This window comes from Xyrauchen texanus, chromosome 1 (assembly GCF_025860055.1).
Source record: "Xyrauchen texanus isolate HMW12.3.18 chromosome 1, RBS_HiC_50CHRs, whole genome shotgun sequence".
In the NCBI taxonomy this organism is placed as follows: Eukaryota; Metazoa; Chordata; class Actinopteri; order Cypriniformes; family Catostomidae; genus Xyrauchen; species Xyrauchen texanus.
Genome location: NC_068276.1, coordinates 36,839,470 through 36,864,256, shown reverse-complemented (window position 1 = coordinate 36,864,256; position 24,787 = coordinate 36,839,470). Strand labels below are relative to the sequence as shown.

Here is a 24,787-nt window from a genome sequence, read left to right as displayed (position 1 = left end):
GAAAGGAAATAAACTGGGCCCGCAAGGTTTAAAAGCAGAAATATTTTGTTAAAGCGTGGAGTGGAGATTTTTCCATGTAAACAGTCCCTCGCATCCTTGTGTTTGTCATGTGAAATTTAGCTTTACTGGCATCATATGGACATGGCAAATAAGTTGAAAGATTTGATTGTCTTGTGATTACTTTTGAAGCAGTGTCTATTTGAATGTTTATTGCCTAGCTGAGAGAAGTCAAAATTATTTTCTATGCCACAAATGCTGTCCATAGTGCCTCTATTAGTGTATTCCTTTAAAGAGGTACATTGACCACTTTAAATAAAAAATTGTTTTCTCACTTACCTCTCTAAACAAGTTTTGCATAAGTTTTACATTAGGGGACATTTTTAAACATAAATAGTGCCCTTATAATCTATCTAAGATGAAAGAGGGGAAAATTGGGGAAAATGTATTTGGTTTGCTGAATGCACAGGCGTCCAACAGAGAAACTAGTTCTATTGCAAATCATAGAGTACATACTTTCAGTATACTTTAATTTGTAAAGAAATATTTCAGGTTCAATACAAGTTATGCTCAATCGACAGCATTTGTGGCATAATGTTGATTACCACAAAAAAATATTATTTCGGCTCGTTCCTCCTTTTCTGCAAAAAATGCACAAATCTGGGTTACAGCGAGGCGGCTACAATGAAAGTGAATAGTGGTCAATCCGTAAACATTAAAGTACTGACAGTTTCAAAAGTATAGCTACAAGATGTAAACAATATGCATGTTTACATGATTTTAGTGTTATAAACTCGCTTACTAACCTTTTCTGTGTAAAGATTTATCCAATTTTACAACTCCGTTGCCATGACAACATAATGCTTTAAACCCTGTAATCCATGTAAATGACAATTTGAACCACTTTACAACTCAAACAAAACATTAAAAAGTTATAAAAGAGGAATTAATGCAAGTGTTTTTATAAAATTATAAGCTTCACATTTCTGCCTTTAAGCCTTCCAAAAATTGGCCAAGTTCACTTCTCTGGTAAGTGCTGTAACCGCTTTTCTTTTAAAGAAAAGGACGGACGAGTCAAAATAATACTTTGTGATAATCAACTTTATGCCATAAATGCTGTCAAATGAGTTTAACTTGTATTGAACCCAGAATATTCCTCTAACACTTTTAATGCATGATGAAGATGCAGTATCAAAATCCCTCTGCAAAGGCAGAGAACAATATCAGATAATACTAGACCAGTGTATCATAAATAAAAAATCCTGAACTATGGATGACAGGTTAGCGAGAGAACAGGTTTTGCTGTGGGGATCCAGATTCTTCATTTTTAAAAACAGGATAAAAATATATAAATGCTGGTTTCATACATGTCCACAATTTTAAAACTGGCTACGTTATTCAAAGTTTGGAAATATAGAATGTTTAGATGTTTTAGATTTTTTCAGGTTTTGTGGTATTGACCAATCTCTACAGTCTTTGGCAGTGTAACAACAGCACAAAACAGTGACAAAACTCTTTCAATAAATATGACTAATATGTCAGTTAATTAAAAAACAAATAATACAATTAAATCACTCAATACCAACTAAAACACAAAAGCAGTTCTGCAATAATAAAGACTATGATAACAGCAGCAATTAAAGCACATTCTCATTTCTCGCAAACTACAGTATGTTGAGGCCTTGAACTAACAACACTAAAAAGCCAGTACAATCTCCTGTGTAAAAAAGTGAGTGTTTTCGAGCTTCTATAAACTTCCAAATTTCAGCACAGAGCTGCCTGAAAGTGAACATCATTTTGAGGACATATGACTAGTTAGAGGACAACTGGAGGCAATTAGGGTAGTAGCAGTAACTTTCTTTTTAAAAAAAGTTGAAGGATAACTTGCATTTGACTCCCAGTGTTGTACTTCCAGCTGGATCATATGAGGTCATTGATTGAAGATACTTATTCTGACAGAGATGCTGCCATATGAGAAGCTTTTGCACATAATCACACACAGACATCTGCTTATAATTTCAAAATTCTCTTGTGCATAATTAAAAAGAAGTTCTAAATGTACTTGCTCATGCAAACTGCAAGACTCAGCAAAGCTGTACGAGCTACCAACTTGGGCAAATACTGATTATACAGCTTAACTAATCAGATACTCAGACCCACATAGAAACAATGATAATGTAAGCAGAGTAAAACAAGAAAATAAAATAAATGTAATAATGAGTCACAGTAAGCGTACAGGGCAAAAACATCCAAACTACATATGTCCTGTTGTCATGAATTCTGCTATTGATACGAGCTATGAATTACAAATTGAACATTAGTTGAATACAGTGTTTCGGCATTTTAATACATACAAAACCTTGAGGTGCAGCATCAATGCTTTTTAGAGTCCAACTAAAACCTTTCACAAGATATACTGTAGCATTCAGCAACACACAAACCAAGAAGGCAAAGGTTTGCTCAGGGAAAATGTAAATCATTCTGTACTGAGATTGGTCTTTCTCCCAATCTTACTTATTGAGACTATGACAGGCTGTAACACCACACTGCCATCAGATCTGCCCAACAACATCTACAAACATCCACATGGTCCCCAGTTAAAACAGAGAGACACATATTAAGGCCATTTTGTATTAAACGTGGTAGGCTCAGTTCTCCCTTGAGACCAACCACACATCCAGAGTCTGATAATCATCATAACACATAGTAAACATTTTCTCTTTCGCCCCTCTTTCTGTAGCACTAACACACACTTAGTCACGCACACATACATACTGACATACTTTAGATTGCCAAGATGTTGCTCTTTCAACATGTGAAACTGATATTTGTACATATAAACACAGAATCTTAGTTACATTAAGTTATAAATCCTGTAAAAATGTCTTCGCAGTAAAAGGAAATTGCTGTATTTGTAGGCTCAGAAATCGAAGAGGTCCTTAAATGTTAAATTTACATAGTCTCAAATGGAGGCATCTGTGTCTGCTTGTTATAGTGTTCATACCAAACCACTTCATATGAAGTATACACACAAACAAATATTGTCGTGTTTGAGCACTGATGGTCTGCTGTGAATTATTATCTTATTAGGGCAGTAAATGTGCATTTTATAAACAACCAGTTTATGTAACTGTAATGGCGATGAACAGAAAAAGTATGTTTAATAACTGAGTGGTGTCTTGATTAGGCATGAGATTTGGCTATTGGCTACGGAGAGTGGAGAGCAGGCAGGTGGAATTAAGGAACAGATGAAATCTAAAATTGTGCCTGCTCGTAAAAGATAGTTCAACCTAAACTACTGTTGTTTGTTAAGACATGAAGTACTGAACGTCAGTCCTTGCCGCATATGTTCAGATGAAGGTCATCGGCTCTGTTAGGAGTGGTGTGAAGGTTGTGCACTCATAGAGGCTCTACTCTTCTGAGGTCTTCCGAAGCTGTCTTTCATATAGGCTGAGTACATGATGAACAAACTGATACTGTTCCGCTGTCTGAATCATCCCACCTCTAAACACACAACAGCAAAAACAACAGCTTAAGAACCATTTTAAATGTTCCTCATCCACAAAATAACATAGTCACCTTCAGTCCATAATAAACCTATTATATAGAGAGGTAGCATTTGTTTTTGTAACACTTATATACTAACAATAGCCTAATACATCCACACCAGATCTTGCAATCTTCCATTATTCTAAATTACTTTAGGTAGCCCCGATACCGTTGAGGTCATGTTAACATTTAACATAGGCCCACTCTAGGAATTTATTCAGCTGCTTTCTCAGTACTAAAACTGACACTCATGTTAAAATAAAACTTGTAAATACAGTGAAAATACTTTGTACCTGTCCAAGCGTAGCTGGCTAGTGGTCTTCAGGATGTCAACCACCCCTTCATTGCTTAGTTGCTGACACAAAATGGAGGTAGCAATGAAACAGCCAGTGCGTCCTATCCCTGCACTAAGAGTAGAAAACAAGACATAAGGTTTGAGCTGGACAAGCATTATTTTTTAGAAGAAACATTTGCAGAAGTATGGTAAATGTTAAAAATAATATATTCATACTTGTTACAAAAACCCTTAACCTCCAGTCAAATATTTGTGATAGATACTGTACTAGTGAACTTACTTGGTGAACTCAGTGAATACCCATATACTGTCAATTACATTATACTGTATTGTATTTTATAGTGCAACAATGTATAGATGTATATATATTATTGGTAAATACACGAACATAGAATGTAAAGTGTTTTTTTATCCTCTTTCAGAGTTTGTTTTGTTAGTACCTGCAATGGACAATGACAGGGCCACTGTTGGGAGGAGCCTGTTTTCTTGCTTCCTCCACTTCCTGAACCAATTCCAGCAGAGGCGGGGCTTTATCTGGAGTTTTTTGATCCGGCCAGGATGTGTACCAGTACTGTCTGAGAGTACGCTCCTCACCCTCACTCTACACACAAACATTGACCTGTATGTTAATGCACAAAACTTATGCCCATACTAACAAACAAATATACATATTCTGTGATATCTCTATAAGGTATCTTACACAGATATTGTGATTACATTTCCTTCAATTATGTAAAACACTGCATTGCTAGGAAGTTTTGTTGCCATGACAGCAATGCCTCAAGAGGAAACACACTTAGAGAAAGAAAAATATTCCACTCAGCCAGTCCTTCTCTTTCTCTATTTCATTCACACAGACATAACACAAACAGACTGAAGCGTAATTGATTTTTATCTATTTGAGTAATACTCTTTATTTGCATAAATATAATGTGTTTTATTCTGTTCAATTCAAACATATTTCACAAGTTCACTGGTTCATATAATCCTGGAGCACACGGATTTGGTGTGCTGTCCATAATGGAGGGGTTCAAGCACAGGACTGTGCTTGAGCTCTGAGATCCCCCCTGGTCAATCTAACTAAAGCAGGAAATAGATAAAACATATTTGTATAATTGGTAATTGATAATAATTGGCAATAATACTTAATAACTGGTATAGGCGTTATGATGTGATGCCGGAAGAATAATAACCGGTGCAAGGGAAGTAAGCTCCTCCCATGCTTATGTTTGGAACTTCATTTTATTTAGCATGAGAAATACATTTTCCATGATCTATTGGGATAAGAGAGTTAATTGTTCATTGAAAAAATACTGCAACTTTCAGAACACAAATCTTCCTCCCAAGACCAAAAACACATTTATTAAAGCTAAGCTGTAAAAATGTTTCCTTCTGTACTTCCATAAGTTTTCCATTACCGAATCACATGACATTTATACATGACCTTCCACGATGTAATCCTTGTTTGGAGCATCAGACTCTTAAACAATTCTTCCCCGTAAAAAATACTTTCATCCTCCAAGCACGCACACACACACACTGTAAATAAAAAAGCAAACCTTCACAGTGAAAATCCTCAGACTATAGTCATCTGTCTGAATAACCTGTTCGACAGTGATCTCGATACCCTCACAAGTCACACTGTCCTCTGGCCAGTATTCTGTGCATTTCTGTGGGACACACACAAATATGTTTTATTATTACACGGCACTCTGGAATACTTGGTTCTGATTGGTCAATTGCAGTATTATGCAGTTCGAATATTTTTTATAACGACAGCTGATCTGTATAATTGATCATTGTTTCAGACAGATTTCCTACATAATGTATCTGTAGAAGTTTAATGTCCACCCTGTCATTCTGCAATCCCTTTCGTCTCACAAACAAATTTATTTTATGTCCATTTATCTATTTATTTGATATATAGCCACATAATAAGTGAAATAATGTGCAATTAGTTGGTCAAAATAATAAAAAACCCACACAGTGTGATCAGGATCAGAGTCTTCTATCACCCTGAAGGGGCTTTTTGTGTGATAATGGCCAGCTTACTGTACATTATACCTTTTGCACATTCATCCAGACAACCAGCAAAGCTCATTCCAGTTGAAACTTTATGATTTCTTATGACTACAGGAAATTGACCTAAACTGTTTCCTTTTTTAGTAAAGAAAAACAAATCCCTAAATCATATTCATAGTGTCACGAACGCCGATTGAGAAGGCGCCTTCACCGGCGTTCGTGACACATAGAGAGTCTTTGGTTTCTTTTGGAAGTGAGCTCTATATCATTGTCTGGGTTTTCTCTCTCTCTCTCTCTCTCTCTCTCTCTCTCTCTCGCTCTTTTCAATTCAGATAAGCTTTACTGGCATGACCGTATACAATGTTCAATGTTGCCAAAGCATTCATTAAAAAAACAAAAAACAAAACATGTATTCATAAAAAAAGTCAAATTATAAAATAATAATCATACAGGTAAGGGCACAAAATATAAAGAAAAGTAACTACAGAGAACAATGAGTAACAGTAAATTAAACTGACACTGTGATGAGGAGGAGGGTGGGGCCAGGCGTGACTATACATGCCCGGCCCCCAATCAAGCTACTCAGCCAATGAGAGGGATAAATGCAGCTGGATGTGGCAGTTCAGGAGAGAGAGAGAGAGCCACATGCAGCTGCCATGTGCATTTGTGTCTTTTTGTTTAAATCGAATATTACTTTGACTGTGGAGCCACTGCAAGGGGCGGAGGGGCTCACTACCGGCCCCCAGAACATGTTGGGGTGTTCCATCCATCAGGGGTCAAAGGACTTGCTCCTGTCCAACCACGGAAGAGCGGCTGTCGTCTGCCAGAGGGTGGAGGATTGGTCGAGGACCAGGCGACGGCGTGTCTGGGAACTGGCGATTTTTCTCTCTCTCACTGTTGCTCCGCCTCGCCCTCTAGAGAGGCATGGCAATGCTGAATTCAGGCTGTATCTGTCCTATGAGTTTAAAATATTTGTTTCCAATGCTCTCATATTTCCTGCACTCGGCAAGGAAGTGAAGTTCATCCTCTATGACCCCTTGAGTGCAGTGACAGTCTGTCCTCTCTGGGTCTCCATCTCTGTCTGTGCAGACCCGTCTCTACATCCAGACTATGGTCACTCACAAGATACTTCGTCAGAAGCTTCCTGTGATGGTAGTCTTTAATTTTTGTGAGATATGATGCCAATTCTGTCTTAATTTTTTGGAAATAGGTTAATTTGTTTATTTCTTTGAGTTTTCTTTGTCAATGATGAATATATTCTTCTTGAGTCATGTTTTGTATTTGTTTTTATTTTGCCTGCCTGAATTAAATTGATACATTTAGCTGGTGCTTGTCCACTAAGTAGTATAAAGGGTCACTCTCTGGGTGTGCTGCTCTGTGTATAAATGCACAGTGATGGTGATTTTCTGGGGAAGAGTCTGATAGGTGGAACCAGAATTTACATTCTCTCTCTCTCTCTCTCTCTCTCTCTCTCTCTCTCTCTCTCTCTCTCTCTCTCTCAGAATTCCAGTGAATGTTTGGGAATTAAATAGCTAGATAATTTGGGTTTGAGCCAAGAGTTAGAGTTCAATATCTCTTTTTCAGGACCCTGTATTTTAAAAATAATTTTGTAAAAATCCAAATAACTTTACAGATCTTTATTTTAAAGGGTTTAAACAATGCTTGTTCAATGAACCATAAACAATTAATGAACATGCACATGTGGAACAGTTTACACATGGTAGGCAATTAAGGTCACAGTTATAAAAACATAGGACACTAAAGAGACCTTTCTAATGACTCTCAAAAACACCAAAAGGAAGATGCCCAGGGTCCCTGCTCATCTGCGTGAATGTGCCAAAGGCATGCTGCATGGAGACATGAGGACCGCAGCTGTGGCCAGGGCAATAAATTGCAATGTCCGTACTGTGAGACACCTAAGACAGCGCTACAAGGACACAGGAAGGATCATCCTCGCAGTGGCAGACCACGTGTAACAACACCTGCACAGGATTGGTACATACGAATATCACACCTGCAGGACAGGTACAGGATGGCAACAACAACTGCCTGAGTTACACCAGGAACGCACAATCCCTCCATCAGTGCTCAGACTGTCCGCAATAGGCTGAGAGAGACTTTTGTCTCAACAGGGGTGATGGCCAGACTTGCGTTTATCGTCAAAGGAATGAGCATTACACTGAGGCCTGTACTCTGGAGCGGGATTGATTTGGAGGTGGAGGGTCCTTCATGGTCTGGGGCGGTGTGTCACAGCATCATCGGACTGAGCTTGTTGTCATTGCAGGCAATGTCAACGCTGTGCGTTACAGTGAAGACATACTCCTCCCTCAAGTGGTTCCCTTCCTGCAGGCTCATTCTAACATGACCCTCCAGCATAACAATGCCACCAGCCCTACTGCTTGTTCTGTGCATGATATCCTGCAAGACAGGAATGTCAGTGTTCTGCAATGGCCAGTGAAGGACCAGTTAATGGGCTAGGGCCATACCACCCAGAAATGTCCACGAAGTGCCTTGGTGGAAGAGTGGGGTAACATCTCACAGCAAGAACTGACAAATCTGGTGCAGTCCATGAGGAGGAGATGCACTCCAGTACTTAATGCAGTTGGTGGCAACACCAGATACTGACTGATACTTTGGATTTTGAGCCCCCCCTTTGTTAGTCACATGTCTGTGAAACTTCCATTTCTGTCTTAGTTCTTGAATATTTTTATGTTCATACAACTATTTACATATGTTAAGTTTTCTGAAAATAAAAGCAGTTGAAAGTGAGAGGACGTTTGTTTTTTTGCTAAGTATATGTATAGAGAGCCAGACCTCATTTTTCTCTTCGATGTTGGTGATCATGACAATAACGGGACAGTGCTCCTGCCAAACCATCCTCCAGAAATCCCCCACTGTGTTTACAGTAGGACCCTGTGTGGCAATGTACGCCTTCTCGCTCCCTCCATAGCCCTGAAAACAGTTTAAGAACAAACAATGAACCAAACGTTAAATTAAAAACAGCCTTTATTTTCATGTGACGTGGAAATGTTGCATAATCCTGCAAAATCTGATATATTATATATATTAAACATTTTAGGTAGTTCTTGCTCTCAATATAAACATAAAACTATGGCATAAATAAGCTTGACTCAACTAAAAATGTAAACAGATCAACTGTATGATAAAGAACGAATTTCCTTTTACCTTGAATGAGAATTCTATGTAAAGAACATGGAGGTAATGTGGAAAAGTACAGAACTGTTGCAACAGTGAAACAGTCTATATACACTGATTGCTTAAAACTGACAAAGTCAGATGCTAATGATTAACCACAGTTAGGCTTATTCTGTTCTTTGTTTTTTGTCTTTTAGGCTTATTTCTATTCTTTGTTATTTGTTTTATTAATAAATGATAACATATCGTAAAAAAAACTTAAATGTTCTATCAACAAGCAAAGCGACATTTATAATGTAGAGCTGACCCACACTCACCTTCAAATAATTTGCGTTGATGTAGGTGCTAAGAAAATCACCCTCCTCTTTTGCTTTCAAGCACACTCTGCTATGTGTGTCTACAATTTTGAGAAAAATTACAAAGATTTTATTATTTCAAGAGCAACCTTCGAAGAAGTTTCTGCACAAAACATTATATTGTAAATATGATACACACTTGGTAGTATGGTTTTGTAGCGATTCTTCCTCACCACACCAGGAATGCTGTATTCCTTTGGATCCACAAAGTTCATGGGTGTCTCCTGTTTGCAGCAGAATCACAAGTTGAGTACTGATGTCATGCTTTGGTTACGGTTTTATTGTGTACATATGCATGTGCATTACTGTTTTATTATGCATGTGTGTGCATACACTGTATATGCATGGGAGTGTAAATGATACTCACATAGAACTCAGCCTGCAGTATAGCATCGTCCAGTGCACGCTTGTGTAGCTCCTCAGGTGTAAGCAGGTTGGATGCATTCTGCAGGTATTCATGTGTGCTCTGCTCTCTGGGGGACAGCAATGCCCCATAGGGTTCTGTAGTGCCAGGGGTGCACATGTCCAGAGTCAGTGACACGTTTGAACCTCTCCTGCAATTTTCAGCAAAGTTTAAGTGACCATGGGGCATATGAAAGCAAAGGATCAAAGACTTCCATTCCATCTGAGATGAAGTGTGGGTGACAAAGGTTACTAACTGGCAAAAATAAGATTTTTTTAATGAACTTTTTTAGTGAAGGTTGCAACTTTTTGACTACTTTGCTAATGTTTTTTTTTTTTTTCCATATTTGGAATGCCCAATTCCAATGCACTCTAAGTCCTCATGGTGGCATAGTGACTCGCCTCAATCCGGATATGGCGGAGGACGAATCTCAGTTTTCTCTGCGTCTGAGACCGTCAAACCGCACAGCTTATCACGTGGCTTGTTGAGTGCGTTACCACAGATACCTAGCTCATGTGGAGGATTCACGCTATTCTCTGAGGCATTCACAAACTCACCACGTGCCCCACTGAGAGCGAGAACCACATTATAGCAACCACAGGGACGTTAACCCAATGTGACTCTACCCACCAAAGCAACTGGGCCAATTGGTTGCTTAGGAAGCCTGACTGGAGTCAGCGTCTTTACTTGCTGAGCTACCCATGCCCCCCTGCTAATATTGTTTTTAAAATAATTGCTGAACACATGAACTGGGAATTCTTCTGCTGTGAAAAGATTAATTTAAATTAGACTTTTAAATATTGAACTATTGCTTTTTTAAAGTTTAATGATGACATTAGTGGTCAGCTTTTCCACAATCACCATCACATTCTTTTCTCATTAAAATATTTAGCACACTGACACATTTATTAAACACTAAACTGACAATCCCATCATATGAAATGCTAAAAACAAATAAACTACAACAACAGCAATTTATGAGATATAGGCTGCGTACGAAATCTATGCTGTCTTCACAGGCTGTATACTGAGGTATACATATACACATCCTGTCTACAAAAAATGCCTTCATCTGGTCACCATAGATGCAGCCTTCGATGACTTTGATATCCCAAAAACCTGTGCCTGTGATTTGGTAGTTGGTTGAAAGAAAAAAAAAAGGGCATCTGATGGAGTGGTTGAAACCAGTTATTAGTTTTCAAATGTCCCGTTAAAAGTTTTTATGACTTCATTTTAACTGAGAAATAAACATTCTTAGTTATTTTGCATTTTCTTAGTTATTATTAGTTATTAGTTATTTAATGTTAGCTTGGTAATTTCTAAAGCTCACATAAATTTGTTTCAGATAATTGATTAGACATGACGTTCAATGGGTGCTTCTCATTTCTAAAATTGTGCATCCTTGTTTCCTTTCCTTGCTTCCTTTCCTCGTTTGTTAGCTCCTCCCTCTTAGGAAATGAGGAAAGGAAGCAAGGACAGAAGAATCGAATCAAGACGGATTTGTATAACGAATGTCCTGCTAACTCACGCGTCGCTTCAAAACGCTGTCTTTGTGCAGCTGCAGTACCACAGAGCTCTTTCTGTTATGTTGTTGAAACTTTAATAATTTATATTTTCATAATAAATTTAATAATTCAAAATGCACTGTTAAAGTATGTGACAATTATGGTTAATTTAAACTGCAAATGTAAACATGAATTAAAACTCTTGTGTCTGATGTGAAGGGGGAGGAGAATTTATGTGTGTGTCAGGTACTTCCACCAAAAAGTCTTACGCATAGGATGTACCTGTTGTACTTTCTCGCTCAAGTGTCCTCGGCAAGCTTCCTCCATCCTCCCTCCTTGCCTCCTCATGCTGCATTTAGAGTATTGCATCAATTTCGTGGTAACAGGCTTAAGGACGGAGGAGTGAGGAAACGAGGATGCATAAAGTTTACTGACTAGGAAGTGAGGCAACAAGACAGCTGTCTTAGCTTTCAGACATAGCCAAATCTTACATATTATGTGCTCAGATTTAACATATGAGATATAAATAATAGTCTGATTTTTACCTTTCTTGCAAGCCCACAGATTTGACTGTGAGAGAGACTGGGTCTGACTCAGTCTTCATGTCCATATAGCAGTCAAACACAGGTGTCTCAGGAACAGCATCCAACTCATAGAAATCATCCTGTTTAGCATCTGTCCATTCTGAATATGTAAAGGAGGGTTGCCTGCTCATTGACTGACGCCGGTCTTCAGGGAAACAAGGGGCGTTGCCAGGCACCAGGGTTTTAACGCAGAACAGAGCCTGTTGTGATAGTAAGAGAGAAAAAAAATTGAAAGTTCCAGCTTTACACCAAAGATCCTCAAGTTTCCATGTTTGTTAATTTGTTCTTTACAAAGACAATGTTCATCAGATGCTGTTACACCGTATAAATAGTACAATACTTTAGTGCACAGTTTAACGTGCATGATGATATTGCATACAGTGGCTCAGCATAACATACTCACTCCAATACCAAGGATGACTACGCCTAAGAAGAGTGTGGCTATGAGGGGCAACAAACTATCCACCCTCCAAATCTCCACCTATAGACAAGTGCATTTTAGTGTTTTTGTTATCAATTCAAAAACATGACAAGAAGATTTTTAATGACATGGCAGTGAGTCTCTTTAAAATATTGTTCTTTCTCACGTCAATCTTTTTCATTCTTTTTCTATCAGAGAAGTTGTTATCGAAGCTCTAGCTGAGTCACCTGCTGATCAGAGGCATCACTGGTGGAGAGAAGGTACTGAAGAAGATCCAAAACTTTGTGTGCTGCTGGAAAAGCCCTGTATCCATTCAGCATGTAAAGGACCCACAAACCCTGAACACAGCAATAAAACACATTTATTATTACACAACCCCTTCAAAAAGCAACAGTATATAGTACATGCTATGCAAACAGTATATTACACACACATTCTGATTCTGATAAAATGCACATACAAATACACGTGTACACAATAACAATACAATAAAAGCATTACATACTACAGTATGTCATCAGAGAGCACATATGCTTATCCAGTACATAACAATAACAAGTGATGTGAATTTTTTTGTGTGTTTGTTTTTTGTGCAAAAAATATGGAAGCAGGATCCCGCCATTTAATAAAAAATAAAAGGTATTTCAGACTTTTTATCTCACAATTATTACTTTTTTCTCAGGATTGCAAGATATTAAGTCGCAATTTCGAGAAATAAACTTGCAATTGCGAGATATAAAGTCACAATTGTGTGATATAAACTCACAACTGCATGATAAAAATTGTGACTTTATCGTAATTTCGACTTTATGACTCGCAATTGTGTGATATAAACCCATAATTGAGTTTATTTCACTAAATTTTTACTTTATTAATTTAAGATATAAAGTCACAATAGTGTAATTGCGAGTTTGCGCGTACATATGGGACCTTCTTAAAATTCCACCCACTGAGCTAACATTTTGGGAAAATATGTCACTCTATCAACTGGCAGTCTACTACAACCTTCAGAGTTGTGAAAGGTATTTTCACAGTTTTTTATATATATAACTTCTATGTATTAGGCATATCATTTGATTGAATGCTTGGACACCGGCAATGTTTTAGTGCAGTGGGTGAAATTTTCAGAGAGTACCGTATGTACAACAGGCAATGAAAGCGCATCCGAGAGTTTGCTAGAATTATTCTGTAGCTACAAAAAAGTTGACTCTTTTAATTCAAATGTTTTATTCCCATAAAGTATGGTTATGTACTCTTTAACTTAACTGTGCTAATTATATACTTGTAAGATTGTCACATTGAGAGAACATGACACAAAGACAAGAAATGCCACTGCAAAGGCAAAAAATTGCGTGATAAAAATGGATAACTGTGATTTTATATCTCACAATTGTGAATTATAAAGTCGAATCTGTGAGTAATAAAGTCGAAATTGCACAAAATAAAGTCTTTTATCACTCTTATCTAATCACAGTTGAAAATGTATGTCATGCAATTGTGACTTTATATCTTGCAATCGCTAGAAAAAAAGTCACAATGTTACCTCTTTTATTTTATTTTTTATTATGTGGCAGGATCCGGCTTCCATACAAAAATCACTTTTACCTGATGACCTAATGGCCGAAACGTCACAAAGTGATTAAAGTATTTTTGGAGAAGAAAAGCAGTGTACAGTACTTTCCTGTACTAAAACTCCATTTTTATTGCATTGTGTCTTGTACCTGTGCCCAACTCAGGTTTAATGCACACCTCTTTTTCCATTTGTCTTAAAAACCAAATTGATGATGAATTTAAATTTTTTTGTGAAACAGTTTGTATATTTGGTAAATTTAAATACGTATTTTGTGACTTAAAGTTTAATTTCAAAGTAATAAATGAATACTGTTTTGTCAATATGTGCATATATAAATCGTGCACAGCTGTTAAATGTTTGTCAGGCAGGATGGCGAATGGTGCAGTTACTGACTACAGTGTCAATCACAGCAGGCGCTGGAACAGACAGTTTTCTATAATTATATGCATGCACAAATTCGCACACAAAGACATATGCACATACAGACATACTTTATAGACACACCACAACAACTGGTATATTGCCTAGCCACATGGCAAGTTAGGGGGTATGGTTTTAATGAAACATTATTTGAATATTACATTAAAATAATATTTACTGTTTTTTTTAATTATTATTATTCAACTTTACATTCAATTGCTCATTATTTGAGAATAAAATTTAGCTACAATGGGGGTGGAAATATCCACATTGAAAATCTGGGATACAAAATCTGATTTAAACCTGGAAATAAACTGAAAGTTCTAGAATTCTGCACTATTTCTAAATCCTTAATCAAACCATGTTAATGCCTTTATTCAAAAAGTCAGATTTCCTTGCTTGCATTGATGCACACTAGATGCTCTTTGGAAAATTCTCAAATCATGCAGGATAACATGGATCATTAGGTTTGTGAAAGTCCATGCTAGCTCCAGTGCATGCTATTTAAGCAAGGGGTGACATACCAAATACAAAGTAATTTTACAAAGTCACTTTCACTCAAATTATTGTGGATAATATACAGTAATTTGTAATAAAAAAAAAAAAAACGGTATTAAATTAAAAATGCAAAACAGAGTGAAGCAAAGGCGTATTACATGTGAAGTAAAGTGTGGTGAAACTCACAGTGAGTTGAGACAGTGTGTACAGCAGGAGGAAAGCTCCAGCTGTAACACTTGCTTTCAGTACTCTCCCCCACAGACCAGACCCAAACCCCAGCAGGGGGTAATGAGTAAGTGGGGTGGCACTATCCTGCTCTTTGGGTGTGTCCTCACCAACAGGGGCTTCTGCCATGCTGCTCTTGAAACTTCCTGTCTATAGCTAAAACAAAGAGAGAGATCCATCTTTACTAAAGAAGAAAAATAAAAAAATAAAACTACTGTATGTAAGTACAGCACAACACAAAACAGCTAATAATTTAATGCAAGAACAAGCGGCACCAATACAATCACAGTAGTACACACTATGGCTTCTGCAATTAAATGCAATAATTCATGTCATTGCTATTTTATTTAGAATTTGGGAGAAATGTTGATAGCACTTTATAGAATAAAATAAGAGGCTATTTCTAATTACATATTCACCATTGTCACATACGAAAAGATCCAGAGATATAGAGAATCCAAATACAGCTAAGAAAAATGCAGTTTTGTTTGAGTCAGACTGAATCTAATAAACATATGCTACATTCAGAGGTTGTTAAAAAATAATTTTTATTACAAAAGATCCATTTTAATGTGAAATATTACAGCAGCCTTATAATAAATTGACTTTAAAATATTAATAATTTGTAATGATCACATGTCTAAGTATTGTATATCTTTCTCCTGTTCATTAGTATTATTTCAAAATAATAATCTATTACCCAAAGAGTGGAAATTATAATTTTAAAAACACTACTAAGATTTTATATAACTCCATACAATTAATATATTAATATATTAATATAAAAAATTATCAGAATTTACATTATACCTTCTAAATAAACTTTTCAAAAAAATTTACAGGCCTGTTTGCAGCTTTGGTAAACTTTTTTTTTTGTACACTGGCCAAAATGACACTGTTTTACCACAACACAAACATATTAATTTCTGATGTTTTCACTTAAAATAAATGTCATTGTTATTTGATGTGAACAGTGTATAAAAGCAACAACTCGGACAGATCAGTGTGTATCACCTTTGTTGGATTTTCATGTTTTACGGGGACTTTCCATAGACTTAATGGTTTTTATACTGTTCATATTCATATTCTATCCCCTAACCCTAAACCTCACAGAAAACTTTCTGCATTTTTACATTTTCAAAAAACATCGTTTAGTATGATATATAAGATGTTTTCCTCATGGGGACCAACAAAATGTCCCCACAATGTCAAACATTCGGGTTTTACTATCCTTATGGAGACATTTGGTCGCCACAAAGTGATAAATACACACACACACACACACACACACACACACACACACACACACACACACACACACACACACACACACACTGACTGCATTTACAGGAAAAACGGTCACTTCAGCAACAAACATGCTCATCCCCTTTTCACTCCATTTCATTCTGACCCTCCTCTCTATCACTCCATCTTTTCTTTTCTTTTCTTCCAGCATTATTCCTTTTCTCTTTCATCTTTGTTTAATGTTTACCCCATCTCTTAATATCTCTGACCCTCTTCCAGTGTTCTCTCTCCATTTAGTCAAAATGATCTCATGAGAATTCGTAGTATTCCTACATAAAGTTTGGTTCTATCAAACATACATTTTCTTACGTTTGCATAGAGATTGAAACGTACAATATTGATGTATTGACAGCATCTAAACATCATCATTTTATGTATTAACACCAATAGAAACATACAAATGTTTACGTGTACTGTTTGAATTGATTAATATTGAATAAAATTAATCAGTTAATTACATTTAATTTATAATCAATGACATTAGTTAAATGCCATTACATTTATTTAATGCAGTTGACATTATAATATAAATATTTATTCAGTTTTGTGTGATTACTGCTTATATCACTTTAACCAAAAATAAACTTTAAAATGCTAAAATGTATAAAAACTCTGTAATCCTTTAATAATTTATCAAGCTTTTCATTTTTTTGTTTGCCATGGGACACAAAAGGAGTTTTTTAAAAAAACACATTAATCTGCTTGTTACATGTTTTTATATAGTTGAAATGTGGTTATGTTTGGAGGTTGGATAGGGTTAAGTGATTTAAAATATCTATAAAACAATAAAAATGTACAAAGATATTTGTAATCAATTTGTTTATTCAAATATATTTGCAATATTTTACTTTTCTAAAGCTGTAAATAAGTAAAAATGCTTATGTTTTAGATGCTTTCAATGTGTACATGTTGTACGTTTTAGTGTCTATCCAAATGTACAGGCATGTACGTTTAAATGTTACAAATATTAATGTACAAATAGCTACGTATATTAATGAGATCATGCTGATCCAGTTCATCAATCGAATACCACGTTCCCCCTCTTATTTTCTTTCTTCTCTGATGAATATTATTAATGTATTTATTCCTGTACTTCATTCATGCTGCAGCTGGATGCTCTTGAATTATCAGAATGAGCTATATACAGAAGAGATCACTATGTTGCAGGATACATGTGACACACACAAACGTGTCCGCACAAGAGTAAACACCCTTCACGACTGTCTTTCTTCAAACATAAGCATAATGATCTCATACCACTTGCTCAATCAGCATTCAATTCCTGGTCAGAAACTGTCTGACAGGAAGAAACAGAGAAGGAACAGATTGTGCGGACAGTATTATCTGAATGAAACTGAGGATAAAATGTGCCATCGATCCACTGTTGCCAAAAACATCAATTAGTAAACGAGACTATATATATATTTTATATCTTCTACTTTCAACAAATATTTCAATAAGTAGTTATATCATAATTAAGCATTCATATTCCCATTCATCCTCACATATCTTTTCATTTTAACAAATATAAAACATTAGACTTTAAAATTACAACCTGTATTTTTGTCAGTGATAATGACACAACATTATTTACACAGAATAATATTGCGCTTATTATTGAATTAAACTGAGCTTAATTTTAGTTTAGACAGACAAAAAAACACCTGTGCCCTAGGGTGCAAGGAAAAAGATCCAACAAACTCATGCCTTACATGAAACTACAGTATCAACTACACCATTTGCTCAGTGACTACGAAGGCACAGATATGCTTAATAAAGAGACAATAGAGAACTTACTTTATAAAGAATCAACAATAGCCTCACATGACAGTGACAGATGCCTCTCTCAGGACCACACTAGGGTAGTTCTGTAGTGTGGTTGCATGATGGAGAAGAATAATGAGAAAAATAAGTAAAATAAGTAGTTTAAAGTGGTGGAGAGATAGTATTTGTATTGCATTAGCATCTAAATTATACTGTACTGTATATAACAGAAGATCAGAAATCTTACTCATGCAGCTCTGTATGAAGTGGGTACAGATGGCGAGACAAGCCGAGGACCCTGCGTGCCAAGTCAACCAACAGTAGGAGTTACTGAGCGATACCAAATAAATAGCTGTCCATATGTATCTATTACAGATAAATGACAGGTGGTCAAAATTTAGCAGAATATATGATAAATCCAAGTAAGACAAGAAGCTAGACAAAAGGACACAAGAAAATTAGGAAATTCAGCTGTGGGGGACATTTCTAAAATCTGAACAGACTGAATAGTCTTCTCCTCTATGATCAGTAAACAATAGCTGCAGAGGTCTGGTCTGGTGATGACGTGATCTACATTGGCATGGGGGTTACCATGGAAACAAATACACTCAGCAGCAAAAGGTTTATATAGAACCACAATCAACACCCCCACACACACACAGATATACAAACTCAAACTCAAAACCCACAGACACACAAAGGGATCTCACAGCAGACACAATCCATAGTGATATAAAAGGAGAAACACAGTTCCCATCTGCCTCTTGCAACATTTATAGGAGCACCTGCCTTGGTGTTTAATATATATATTATACTGTATATTGAGATTTGCAGTGTTGATAGAGTGGTCTAGGTGATTATTTTTTTTTTTTAATTCAATCATCATTTACCCTCATGCCATCCCAGATGCGCATGTCTTTATTTATTCTGCTGAACATATACAAAGATTTTTAGAAGAATATTTCAGCTCTGTAGGTCCATACAATGCAAGTGAATGGTTGCCAAAATTTTGAAGGTCCAAAATCCACATAATAGCAACATAAAAGTACTCCAGATGGCTCTGGTGTTTAAATCCATATCTTCTGAAGTGATATGATATGTGGGAGTGAGAAACAGATCAATAATTAAGTCCTTTTTCCATCACTTTCTTCTTCTTCTGTTTTTAATGATACACATTATTTGTGCATATCACCCTCTGCTGTGCAGGGAGGAGAATTTATTATAAAAATGTACTTAAATATATCATATTGTGTCTGAACACATGGATTTAAACAGTGGAGTGTGGATTTTGTTACTTCACAATTTTGGCAACCATTCTCTTGCATTGTATGGACCAAGAGAGCTGAAATATTCTTCTATAAATCTTAATTTGGGTTCTGCAGAAGAAAAAAGTCATACAGATCTGGGATGCCAGGAAGTTGAGTAAATTATGAGAGAATTTCATTTTTTAGCTATTTTTGAACTATTCCTTTAAACCCATATTCCACAGTTAGTCAGTTAGCCTGAATCATTGCATACAAATACACACACATTAACAGCATAGCTATAGCAATGTGCTGTACAATAAGGTATACTCTACATCCTACACACTATACTGAACAAAAAAACCATTAAAAAAAACAAAGTCAATGCGTCACCATGTTCATAACATCAATAATGGACAATGAAGTACAATAAATATTTTATTTGTCATGGCAGTCATTTGAAACGAAAGCCTTATTTCTTTTCATTTTGGATATACATAAAGAAGTTGAAATCAATAAAGAAATCATATTTAATTCTCCACAATTATGGATTAGCTAATGGTATTACCAAATGTACATGTTAATAGTTTTGATGAAAGAGAGCAATGTGAGAGAGTGAGTGAGAGAAACATAGAGAGAGAGAGATTACCTGGCTAATAGCAGCCCTACACTAAAGGGCTGGAGATTCATTGTGCTTTCTTGCATGAGAGGATTACGCTTTATGCTGGATGAGTTAAATCTGTGTGTTTTTGTTCTGCAGACTAGGCCCAATATTGTGCCATTTCTTTTGATTTCCATGAATGAGAGCTGTCATGGTTTCCAAAGAACCTACTCTCTCTGTCTCTCTCTCTCCTCCGCCCCTGTCTGCAAAATATTGTGGATGTGATTAGCTGGTTACATACATTTAAAAAAAGAAAGACAAAGATAGTGTCACAGATGGGATAGAGAGAGAGAGAGAGAAAGAGAGTGAGAGAGAGCGAGAGAGGGAGAGGGAGAAATAATTGATATAATTTAGACCTTTTCCTCATGTATTATGAATCACATTGCCTCACTGACTGGAAGCACACATCCCCTTTTATAAAAATAATTAGTGCACTAACATTCATTACCTGAATCATTCAAACAAACACTGAAAAAACTGAAAATATAATAGTCTTATGGTGGCTCACTGCATATATCCCTCTTCCAGGGTTGGGAGGTTCACTTTTGAAATGTATTCCACTACATATTAGAGAATACATGCTGAATATGTAATTTGTAAATTATTCTGTTAGATTATTCAAGGTCAGTAACATATTTTAAATACTTTGGATTACTTCTTCAGCACTTGTTTTGACTATAAAAACTCTGCCAGTACAGTAAGACAAAATACACTTATTAAAAACACATTCTCTGAAAAATATCTTATGCAGTGTTGTTTCTAAAACAAGATAATCAAACTGATATTTTCATATTTGTTTTATATTTTTGCTGGAAAATAATACAAAAAATATTATCAAGAATATGATTTTTGCCCTAATTTCAAAGGTCTTACTAGAAAAAAGAAATTATGATCTAACGTGAATTTTCTTGATAAAAAAAAATATGATCGTGTCTGGAAACATGTTCATGTAAAATGGCTAGAAATAGCATTTTAGCTTAGCATAAAGATGACGAATTACACAAGGTTTATTTCTATGTCTTCTGCTCCAAACTTACTTCAGACTTCTCCGTCTGCTCGTATGAATGTGACACATCATACGAAAGTGTTTCACCGCTGTTCAAATACACTTTGGATCACATCATTTATATATGAATAAATATTTTCCATCTGAAAGGACTAAATATTAAATGAAAAAATGACAATAAAATTTAAAGTAATCTGTTCAGTTATCTAAATACTTTTTGAATGTAACTGTATTCTAAATACCAATTCAATTGTAACTGTAGTGGAATACAGTTACTTATATTTTGTAATTTAAATACATAATCCTGTTACATGTATTCCATTACTCCCCAACCCTGTACATCCAATGCACACATATAGGCAAGCACTCGGTTACACACTGAATGGAGGTCCATCTGGAGAATAGCAGGCACAAAGGCTAGCTATCCTACACTTGTTGAACGCTGAGCCATTTAAATATAAAACAAAATTGCAAATCCACCCTCCCCTCCTTACAGAAATGATCCCATCCAAAACCTAATGATTAAGTAAATTTGTTTTTTTCAATAAACATGAAGACCTATCCATTTACTATGCAGGTAGGCTATATCTTTAGTATGTGGATCCGCCTCCAGCTCTGAACAAATACATCAGCCCAGATGCCATTCAGTCATTATGTACAACAAACACAGGCATACGTTTACCTATGGTTGTATGAGGTGGTGAGGTATATTTTTAAGAACGAAAGACTGAGTAAACATATCATATGAGTACGAGCACCTTAGTGAAACGTCTCGCTCGTTGACTCGTTTCGCCTATTCATTGAGAATAACACTGCGTCAATGTAGGGCGCCTCAGCATCCCACAGGACGCGAGATACGGTGAAAACGACACGGATAATAGTGCTAAATGCACAGTATATGAAAAATACAGATGCGCTCTTACCTCTCACATTGGTGAAAGCGGTGAAAATGAGCGCGGAGATTCGCGCAACATCATTAATATTCACATCACAGCGCTCGCGGCGACGCGCGCAGAGGCAGCGCGAGACGCTGCAGAGCTCGACTGCGGCTTTACATATCAGCCCGCCTCTCTTTACTGACAATCACAATGAGGAGGGTCTCTTTCTCTCCTTTTCTGTCTTTCCGTGTAGGCTATTATTTTTGTTTCGTGATATTCCTTTTGATTGATTTTTGGAAAGGTCTTTACGTGTGAGGTATTACATGGTGATGGTGTGTGGCTTCGCTTGAAGGTAAAATGGGGAAGAGAGATGCTGGAGATTACAGTGCGCTTTAGTGCCCTCTCCTATCTCCTCCAGTCCCTTCAGCGCTCACATTAACAACTGCGTCACTTCCTTTAGCAAATGAAAAAGCACTAGAAATGAGTGACCGTCATTTTATTTTATCTTTGAATCTTCTGAATTTGACATTCGGAGATATTTTAATCGTATTACCGCTTCTGAAGTAACAATAGGCTCTTTCTTTCTTTCTTTGCTTTTTCTTTCCTTCTTGTTTGCTTGATTAAGTTTCTACAATTTTGTTTGATCTAAGATAATTATTTCCTTCTTTCTTTTCTACTTTCTTTCCTTTGTTATTTCCTTCTTAACTTCTTTCATTCCTTCCTTCCTTCTTTCTATCTATCTTTCTTTTTCTTTTCTTTTCTTTCTTTCTTTCGAAATTCCAATCACAATGTTGTCAGCATATGTTAAACATTTATTAGGTGCGCTTTCTGGTCTTGACCAGCAGATGGCAATATATTAAACAGTGTACAGAAGCTTCGAGTAATGAACCCAATTTCAATACATAAAAAGCCCCATCCCTCAAAAAAGCTTATGAACAATTACATATATAAAAAAATACAAACAAATATTTGATTGAATAAAAATGCACAAATGGAACAATAAACGTAGGCCTATTTTAAAGCGTACTTTAACATTTCATTAATAGGAAACCATAAAAAAAAAAAAAAAAAAATACAAAAACAATTGTGGATCAATTAAGTGTTTTCATCTGAAATCTAGATTACAGTAGAGCTCTTTATAATCCTGCTCTTCCCTCACTAGGATGGAGAATGGTTGTGGAGCGACGGGTCCAAATTTGTCTATACCAAATGGTGCCCTGGAGAACCTAACAATTACCTGAGTGTTCCAGAGAACTGCTTGGAGAAACTTTACTGGTAGGAATGCAATTTATTGATTTTCCTTGGGAGAAATAGAAGTTTATGAAGTTAAAATTGTGCGTGAATGATTTCCATGAACTAAGATTTGTGAAGGTGTAAATAAAGTTGCAAGTGTAAGAAATATTTGCAATGCTTTGCATAAATCAAATTCTTGTGTTCTGTGAGTCTGTAATTTCGTATTAAAGTAAATTTAGATTTTTCCCCTCGCACTTTCACTTTTGGCACTGTTTGCGCCTAAACATTGCCAAAAACATTGCAAAACTGAAATCAGCAATATGCAAGCAAAGAGGGTTTAATCATCCGCAAAATTAAATATTTTCCAGATATAATCCGATATTTTGCCCCCCTTTTGTTGTGCTCGCACTTTTGCCACGAATTTCACAAGAGTTTTGCAAGCGCGAGGGGGAAGGCAAGTCTACCTGCTTCTAGTTACGAATCAATTAATTTTTCATTGAATGGTACTCTGACCCGATTGGTTTAATAACGTAATTGACCGCTTCATCTGGCTCTGTGTCGTTTCTCTGGATATCTCTTAAAATGAATACATGGATGCTCTTTTATTGTGAGTGTAAAGTTGCGCTGACACCATTTGTTGATCTCAATCTGGTGTTCAAATATTTCTTGTTGCAGTTCATTTTAATTACTTTTTATTATCATTGTCAGGATAGATAGATGGATGGAACTTGCTGGTATCATTGAACTAATTCTAGAAAGGAATGATACAAGAAATTTATGTTAACAGTTTGGCTTTATATGGCTTGCTTTATTTTGTTTTCTAGCAGGAGTTATTTGCAGTGTGTAAACCTCATTCTCCTGACCTCAAGAGGTGCACTAGCGACTGACGATAGCCGCCCTTGCCGGAGACCTCGGTTCGAGTCCCGTACGGAGCGGGTAAAACAGGAGCGTCACACCAGCTTATTCCATCTAAATGTTTTTTTTTTTTTTTGGTTACTAAAGCAGGTAGACCCACGTTTTCAAACCTTTTTCCAGTGAGAAATTCATTTCAAAAGTGTGAACGCAACAAAAGGGAAGATGTAGCTATGTACTACATTTATCAGCTTATTTCTGGAAGTTATTTATGCCACAAACATGTCACTTGAATGTTGTATTTTTTTATTAGGGCCCAAGCACAAAGTGCGTAGGACCCTATTGTTTTCGTTAGGATTATTATTATTATTATTATTATTATTATTTTTTTACGACTTACGGGGCACTTTTGGGGCTCTTAACATGCTCAAAAACTCTTGAAACTTTGCACACGGGTCAGAACCTGCGGTCATTAGGGCCGGGCTGAAGCTGGTACCCGGGCGTGGCAGGGGCTCGACAGCGCCCCCTGGAACAGGGTCCGAAACCTTGGTCTATAACTCAAACACGCTTGCATGTAATAATATGAAACTGGGTACACATATAGATCTCATCGTTTCATATATTCTTCATACTTTTACTTTTTACCCCAGACCAACAGGAAACCGCCTATTTAGGGTTGTTTGAAAACGCACGCAATGGAATTTGAAATACTCCTCCCAGAGAATTCCACCAATCGCCACCAAACTCGGTCAGCATGATGTCAAGACATTGAGCATGAAAAATTGCCGGCAGATTTTTGATATCTCTAACGGTTTGGCCGTGGCGAGGAAACGAAATGAT

At 36.4% G+C, this 24,787-nt stretch overlaps 1 protein-coding gene across 1 annotated transcript; it reads right to left on the bottom strand.

Annotated features, from left to right (window-relative positions):
- Positions 1 to 1,839: 1,839 nt before the first annotated feature.
- Positions 1,840 to 22,182, bottom strand: LOC127647417 (tyrosine-protein phosphatase non-receptor type 5-like). Its single transcript, XM_052131674.1, has 15 exons — positions 21,908 to 22,182; positions 18,321 to 18,439; positions 18,107 to 18,177; positions 14,966 to 15,160; positions 12,516 to 12,626; positions 12,271 to 12,348; positions 11,829 to 12,067; positions 9,743 to 9,929; positions 9,515 to 9,599; positions 9,337 to 9,416; positions 8,678 to 8,815; positions 5,401 to 5,511; positions 4,282 to 4,442; positions 3,840 to 3,953; positions 1,840 to 3,501 (listed from the first exon to the last, which is right to left on the bottom strand). Exons 4-15 carry the CDS (start codon positions 15,131 to 15,133, stop codon positions 3,408 to 3,410), a joined length of 1,566 nt encoding a protein of 521 aa, XP_051987634.1. The 5' UTR covers positions 15,134 to 15,160; positions 18,107 to 18,177; positions 18,321 to 18,439; positions 21,908 to 22,182; the 3' UTR covers positions 1,840 to 3,407.
- Positions 22,183 to 24,787: the final 2,605 nt, after the last annotated feature.